Raw genomic sequence first — 8,307 nt, 5'->3', positions numbered from 1 at the left:
GCAATTCATATTTTACCAAACTAATCTGGATCCTGAAATTCAAACTTTATAGTAATGTAATGGGACTTAACAAATATATTTCTGCCACTAGTATAAAAGCAAGAAATGAAAATGAGACATCTACTGATCCTACACTTGTTCTTTACAATAGGGATCGCAATTTCTGATGTGAAAACGCGATTTATAAAGACAATTCGACTGTCACCATACGATTAACATAAAATTCATTTTTCTTGTATTTATATATATAACCACATGGAAAATATATATTATATAACAATTTTAACACGAAACCTAAAATTACCACCTTTACAAGGATGCAGCAAACTGAAGCGCATGCAAGTCCAATTCTTGTCTCATGATGCAGTTCATTAGCCACTCACAGCTGAAAGTCAGTATTCCTTTTCTTGCAGCTGATAATGCTTCCTCCATGTCTTCTTCACAAGCAATGAAGATTGTCTTTGATGTCTCTTTTACTTTCTCCAATCCTGAAATTATCTGTATTTACATCACACTCATTAGCCGATTCATGCATATTTTACTATTAGGATGCTATCCCGAAAAGCTGAACACCGCGTAAATCTAAATGCAGACGTTAATGGTAACAGATGTGGTCAGCCTATAATCAGAGTGAATGAGAATCCAAGTACTTACATTTCCACCAGCGGACATGACAATTGCGGATAATGTTTTAGCTGGAGGTTGCACATGAGAGGCAATACAGACATTATACCCTTTAAAGAGAGCTCTAGGACTGGCCTTAGCTCTGAGAACTGCATCTTTCAATCCCATTCTGTACTTAAGCACATAGTCGTCATCATGCAATATATGAGCTGATTCATCTGCATATTTTAAGGTACCAAAATAAATTATGATTTTCCTGATAAGGGCTTATGTAATGAAATTTACAAGTCATTTCACTCACCCACAAATATGCCTCTTCGGGAACTTTCTTTTAACCAACTTGATGAAACTATCCAAGCGCTGTTTAAAGAAGCATACATTCATTTTACTGTTTATAACCGGTGCACTAATAACTCGATATAAGAAAGATTAATATCCGTGTCAAAGCAATCAAAGAGCGAATACACAAAAATGAAAAGGCTTAAACGATAAGCTATGAACAGAAAAAATGACTTTGATAAAAATGAAAGACTAACCCTGCACAGAGAGCGGTGCAAAAATTCAGTGTTTTTCTGACTTTTCCAGTGACTACATGTGTGCTTGAACTTCCATCATCAGTAACAACACCACCAAGGATTTCAATTACCTGTGCAGAAAAAAAATGTTCAACATTGTACAACGTGGTAATATTGGACTAACAAGAATAGTTTGACCTATATAAATGCCACATAAAAATGGCTACAGCTATAATTAAGTTATAGGAAAAACTATGAAGGCAAATTTCTTTCTTTCTTTACCATCATTAATTCTTTTAGTTTGATCAGAATTCAACTAAGCTATCTCGTGTTTTAAAATCAAATCGTTAGCAATTGAGAAATCAGAAGGTAATAGCATCATGTCATTAATTCATTCATATATAAAGAAAACAGTTATAAAAGTAGTATAAGGTTCTCCGAATTTCAACTGGAATAAGGCTCTAAATAAGCAGAATAAGTTTCAGAAGGCAAAAATAGAATAATGATAAATGCCGGCTGGGTTTTTCCCAAGAGGGGATCAGTCATAGAAGAGGCATCAAAAGTATGGCAACATTATTTCTATTATTTTTGAAGCTTCAAAGAAACAATGTGGCTATATGCAATTTGTCTGAAACCAAGAAAGCAAACCAGCTTTACCTTTGTGAGATGAGTTTTCTTGGTATCATCGGCAATATTCATCAACATGATTCTGATCCTATCTCCATGGGGCTTGAGTTCATTGCTGATAAGAGCTCCTGATTCCACAGTAGTTGATCTACCTTCTTTAGCGTTCGTGGTCAAAGGATCTCCAGCAGAAGTCTCCATGAAAGAGCTACATTTTGAAATGCCCAACGAGCATCCATGATAACAAGGATCTCTTCCGTCACTTCCGGAACCTAAACCCAATATAGATTCTGTTTCGCATTCAATTCGATGGCTTCCCTTCACTTTTTTCGACTTCAGTGACGACAATGAGGCTTCCCAAGCCCTCTTTTTACCTTGTGTAAAGCAAGAACAGCATTCAACATCACTATCAGCTACAATCTTATCCAGCTCTGCACTAGTTGTATTCTTGCTGCATTTCTGAGCCCCAAAAGTATCTGGTTCCTCAAAATTTTGGTTGCTACAAATACCTGATGACAACAAAATAGAAGATCAAATTCTTTGCAGTCAGCGAAACTTGTTACTAAAAATAGACAGAGCTTAAAGTTTAACACCAGATTGCAGGATTAGGATGCATCTAACTTCAAAAGCAATTAAGTGCTAATACTGGATTTCAAAATATCAATAGCACAACTTTAAGTTTTAACATTTGAATCCATTGTTTTCTTTTCCGGGTCAGCTTGGTAAGAAAATCCGTTGTCAATAATGATTTCATAGTTATTAAAGGTACATGGCGCACTATGGCGCAAGGGGTCCTAGAGCCTTGGCACATGGCAATGGCGCACGCCATAGCGAGACAAGGCACACTTACAAAAATATAAATAAAACTATAAAACTAACATAAAAATGCAATGAATACTAAATCATGAAAATATCTCAAGTATAAATAAATTTTAAAACGCAAAATAAACTCCATATTGGAAAGATAAAGTTGAATACTAAATCCTAAGTTCTACTAATCAAAACTCTCCAAATTCATCACTACGCATCATCACTATCACACTCCTCATCTAAAGCATCATCAACTCTTGATCATGAAGCTGATCCTCTTCATCCTCATCAACAAAATTAGTTTCTTCTTCCTCCTCATCTCGAACAACTACAGGGGCTTTTGCAAAATCCGTTTGATGTGTTTTCTTTCTACTAAACTTCTTCCTCTTATAAATTATAATGACTCTGTCTCTTCCCCTTCAAATCAAAGAGGCTCTTACTCTTCTAATAAACGTATAATCTCCCTCTCTTTTAACACTTTTTTTTAATAGAACTGCCCCTAACTGCTAAACATTCCAGAAAACTGCCCCTAAATGCCAAACATGCCAGAAAACTTCCCCTAACTGCCAAGGCGCGCCTTGGTGGCCCTTTGGCAACTGCCTCTTGGCGCAAAATGGCGAACCAGGCGCGCGCCATGGCGGTTGCGCCTCGCCATGGGGCTGCCATGGCGCTAAGGCATGCGCCATAGGCGCGTTTTTAATAACTACTAATGATTTCATCCAAAGCAATGAGTACAATAAATCTAATGTTTAACTGCAGCACTACGTATAACAAATAATACTGAACTGCTAGAGCTATTACCATCTGACTTATTTCCTTTTCTGGAAAATCTATCTCTTGACAGTCCTTCAGGGTGACAACTTTCTTTTGAAATTGTGCCAGTTTCTGCTTGCAAAGTTTTGCAGCCATCTGCTGGCTGAAAAACTTTATCAACTGGCGATGTAGATTCTATATGAGGCTTTAGTGGAAACTGGAACTCCATTAATTCTGAGTAGTTAGAAGAAGAATCCTCATTGAGATGAGAAACCATAAGGATTGAACCTCCAGGGAAGCATAATGCTCTTCGGATATCAGCTTTAATGGGCAGCCTGCGAGCTTTACCCTTTACGTCTACCTCTGCTATTGATTCAAAGCCCTGAATAATTTGAAAAATTCATATAAAATCGCCACTCCTGTGTAAACGAGGAAAACATAGTCTATATGTACAACAAAAGTCTGTGAGTTAGAATAAAATTAGAACTACAGATATTTCATTATAAATGTTAAAAGAAGAGAAGACCAACAGAGAGAAATAAGCAAGTGTGATTTTTGAATCATTTCAAGATTTTATTACAAAATCTATAGTTAGGGCACAATGGAATCACATCAATACATTTTATCCCATTGACCAGATTTATAGAGAACGGAACATAATTAATCTACTGCCAATCTATCTAACTTCCAAGTTATTTAAATAAAAGAGTTATGGAATTTGTGTTCCGCGTATTACCACAAACAAATCAAATGCAGTAGGAATGGCATTTCTTTTCTCTTTCACAGGAAAACAAAAGTTGACTTTTAATTAAAAGATTGTGATGTATTGAACTCCAGTGTAAAGTTTCAATCTGAGAGCTACCTGTTTGACCCAAAACCCCTTAGATTCCTTATCTCCCCAACAGTATATAACACGAACACCGACACTCGAAAGTCTCTTCCTCAATTCCATGTATAAGAAGCGACCCAAACCCTGCAAGGAAATAAGATATGTTTGTTTGGAGGAAGAAAATCTGTAGTACAAAGGTACAAAAGTAGATTCTTGGACTGCACAAGGCTTCATATACATTTAATTTACATGTATACATGCTTCAGAAACAAACATCGAACCATTATCAAATTAACTCTTAATCTAAAATCAGCACCATGATCATCATTCAATAAGCAGTAAATTTTTCATGGTCATGAAGCACCGGGAGAGGTCCATTTATGCAGAATTTATTTACAACATACACCTATCTTGCCTACCTTGACATGTAATAGAATAATCCACATTACTTTGCATCAGAAGTAACAACAAAAACACATAAAAGAACGAACAATTCCAATTAAAAATTGGAGATAATGATATGAAATGAGACTAGAAATCATAAAACAAGATCCAATAGGAAAAGACTGCAAATAAACCTTGTTTTGGTAGAATGAACTAACAGCAGCAAGAGGAATCTCAGCATATTGAGTATTTGCAGGGACTAATTGATATGAAATTGCAGCTATAACCTGCAAAAGCGATGTAAAGATGAACCAAGCATTGATACAAAATAACTTAGAAATGTCTTCATTCAAGCAAATTATGAACCAATAAAAACAAATGAGCACCTCTTCGTGCACAAGCTTTATGATCAGCTTGAAAGCAAGATTAAATTTGCTCAATGGACAAGGCAGAAAGGGAATAAAAGCAAGACCATTCATGCCATCATTATATTGTAAAATCCTGCCTTGCCAAGTGCATAAACTTCTCTTTTTACTTATTTTTAGCTGTAAAGATGAGAGAACTAAGTTTACACCTTTGGTGAGTGGCGACAGTTAAATAACTAGATGCTACACTTTTATGGTATGATACTGCTATTAGTTCCATGGTATTTGGTGTCTAACTGTCTCAAACATACAGCATTCAATCAACTTTTTGGAAAAAGCAAAACAAAAAGAAAAGGGAGGCCTACCTCTCCAGGATTGTCTTTGCACTTGAATTTCAAAAGCAGTGAACAGTATTTTCTGAAAAAATAAATAGTGCATCGTCAAAAGATTCTTATTCTTCACAATATGACAGCCATTAGTAATGGAATAGTAAGTGCTATTGCTAGTCTGTACACCACAACAGAGCATCCAGGATATTCATTATTAGTACTAACAGCAGCCCACTCAAAGTAACAAATTAACAATCTTATGGGTAACCTATGTTGCATGGAAACTCCTCTTTGTCAGTGTTTCCGCGTTTCGTGTCCGTTTTTGTTTCTTTTCCGTTTCCATTACGGTTTCCTAGATAAGTTTTCTTAGAAATAACATTTCCCGGTTTCCGTTTCCATTTCTGTTTCGTTTCCCGTGTCTGTTTCCGTGCAACATAGTGGGTAACTGATACTAGGTAGTGAGGAGACAGAGAGTAAAGTTTCAGCTATAAATTGTAGAAAAACAAAGAAATGCTGACTCCATACTCAGTAATGGTAAAGAAGCACAGGAACGTTCTTTTGAATCAAGAATTGATATTGAATTGGAAGTGCAAGTTAAAGCATTATATACCATACCCATTTGAGACACATTTTTCCAGGAACGTTGAATGTTTTCCAGTATTTGCTGCATAATTCATTGCAGGTAGTTCTCTTGTGTATATCTTTAAAGCTTCCTGTAAATGCATATAAAAGTCAAATATAGGAGAAACATAGCAGCCTGAAGAAGATGGACAAACAAAAAAGTTTACATGAAACAATAATTAAAAATTAACAAAAAATATTACCAAATGAGAAACATCTTAAACATAATTACATATCATAATATACCGTTGATAAGAGAAAAATGTGCAGGGTGCAATAGCGTACCTGGAGATAGGATTTGGTGCATTCATTAGAGTCTTTTGAATTTACAAGGATAAATGCATAGTCATCTTTAGAAGTGGAAGCTCTCCCTACTTCAATTATTTCAAGAAAATAATTATTGAAAATTATACTGACAAATAAAGTTTCCTGCAAATCAGTAGACGCACGTACCTTCTCCTTCAGCTTTAGATTGCCCAAAGTCATCGCTGCATTGCTTATTAATCTCTTCCTTAACTGTCACAGATAAATAAAAGATTGGGCATCATAGTTACTCATTATGAAGTATAAAGACCACTCCATCATCTAGCTTGTATTGATAACTAATTCACCTAATTACCTTTAGAAAACATCAATTGGAGAAATTCTATAATGTACTACACATTTTCCCCTACATCCATATCTCTAGGGAGCTTACCACCAGCAATTATGCTAAAATGGTAACAATCACGTATTTAAATCGCAATTTACACTTATCGAGCAAAACTGTAAAGGTCTTTGTATGATACACATTGAGATAAGGAAGAAATTTCAGAAGTTCTCAAAAAAACTAAATCCATCAATGTAACACAAATAATAACAATGATAATAACATACCTGAAATTTGGATTTTTGCTCTTCTACTGGTGGAAATTTGAAGGTTGTTTGTGTCGGATATGTAAGTGAAATTATTGGTTTCTACAACAACCTCGCAATTACCTGCGAAAATTATTTTTGAAAAAAAAAAATCAGAGATATGGGCTAAGGTTTTGAATAATAGATTTCATGGAATGAAGGTCCTATTCATACCGATTAGGATTGGACAAGGAGAGGATGAGATCTTTTTCGACACCATGGATTCCAGATTTTGAAGTGAACAAAGGGGGGAAGGGCGGAGGGGGATAATATATGAAAAGCAAAGAAGCGGGAAGTTAGTTCGAATTACCTTTTCTAACCCTCCGCGGATGAAAAAAAGAATGCGGGAAGCTGGGATAAATTACACTCAAGGCCCTGAACTTTGCAGTTACTTTCACTATGGTCTCTGAATTTCAAAACCGAACATTATGGTCCCTGAATTTTATATTTTACTAATATAATGACTTTTTTAATATTGATCAATATACTCACTTCAATAGTAAATAATCCCCATTAAAGAACGGATAAAAATGATATTCTGTATAATTTTAATTCTTAAAGTTTTTTAAGGTAATTTATGCGTTGTTTTGTTAGAAGTAGACCTGTCCACGAGTCTGGGTACCCGCCCAGTCATGTATCATTTGGACCGGATTTGGATAATAAAAATTGATCTTAGATCCAGGTCCGCTACAGCCCGCCTATTTTTTGAACGGGCTTAGGATTAATAAAAATAACACGGGTCGGTTTGGAGTTAATAAAAATAGCGTGGGCTTAAATATTTATTCTTAAGTATAATATTTATTTTTTATAATTAACAATTATATATATATATATATATATATATGGATTGGGTTTGGGTTTGGGATTTGATTTTGGGTTAGTTACATGATTATCATAAATTAATTAAATATTTACAAGTTTCTAATTTTCAAAAAGAAATACCAATTATGTCAGAATTTAAAAAACTGTCAGACTTTAGTTAGTTTTTTTTTTTAAATTAATAACTGAATTTGACAAAATTGAAAATAAAAATATGAGATTTTGATATATTTATAAAGAAAAACCATAAAATGATAAGATACAAATATATGAATTAGTTAAGTGTAAAATAAAATTCAAATTTGTTTTTCTATATAATTTCCTCTTTGATTTTTAAGTCTGAGCCCGTCTAAATTATAGTGGGATGGGCTGGACTTGGACTGAGTCTTTTTACCTAAAAACCCGATTGACCCGTCTAGCCCAACCCATGGACATGTCTAGTTAGAAGAAAGAAATAGTTGTTTAGAGATAACTATTTAAAAATTGTGATTTGTAAAATTAAAAATGGTGGTTTCTAAACAACTTTAAATCTTGGATTTTTTTCATTTTGAGATCACCATTGGTTATTTTGATCAATATTACAAGGGGCCATTATGTAGTAAATTGTAAAGTTCAGGGACCATACTGTCTAATTTTAAAATTCAAGGGTCATAATAAAAGTAAGTGAAAATTTCAGGAGCCATGGACGTAATTTATCCCAAGAAGTTGATAAACTTAATTTTATGGCTTAATACACCATA

General features: G+C 34.5%; 1 protein-coding gene across 2 annotated transcripts; it reads right to left on the bottom strand.

The window, feature by feature from the left end:
* Window positions 1–212: 212 nt before the first annotated feature.
* On the bottom strand, window positions 213–6,989 carry LOC136209219 (uncharacterized). 2 transcript variants are annotated; one of them, XM_066000629.1, is made up of 14 exons: window positions 6,923–6,989; window positions 6,731–6,832; window positions 6,308–6,370; window positions 6,140–6,228; window positions 5,849–5,946; window positions 5,270–5,321; window positions 4,734–4,826; window positions 4,189–4,299; window positions 3,375–3,708; window positions 1,797–2,272; window positions 1,161–1,270; window positions 926–984; window positions 655–842; window positions 213–498 (listed from the first exon to the last, which is right to left on the bottom strand). In XM_066000629.1, the coding sequence occupies exons 1-14, from the start codon at window positions 6,966–6,968 to the stop codon at window positions 310–312; spliced, it is 2,010 nt and encodes a 669-aa protein (XP_065856701.1). In that variant the 5' UTR covers window positions 6,969–6,989; the 3' UTR covers window positions 213–309. The 2 variants fall into 2 exon arrangements, with proteins under 2 accessions (XP_065856701.1, XP_065856702.1); XM_066000630.1 differs by having other exon boundaries at window positions 6,140–6,225.
* Between the last annotated feature and the right edge of the window lie 1,318 nt (window positions 6,990–8,307).

The sequence above is a fragment of the Euphorbia lathyris genome, chromosome 10 (assembly GCF_963576675.1).
Source record: "Euphorbia lathyris chromosome 10, ddEupLath1.1, whole genome shotgun sequence".
In the NCBI taxonomy this organism is placed as follows: Eukaryota; Viridiplantae; Streptophyta; class Magnoliopsida; order Malpighiales; family Euphorbiaceae; genus Euphorbia; species Euphorbia lathyris.
Note: the sequence above shows the minus strand (reverse complement) of the source record. Positions and strands in the feature narration are given on the sequence as shown.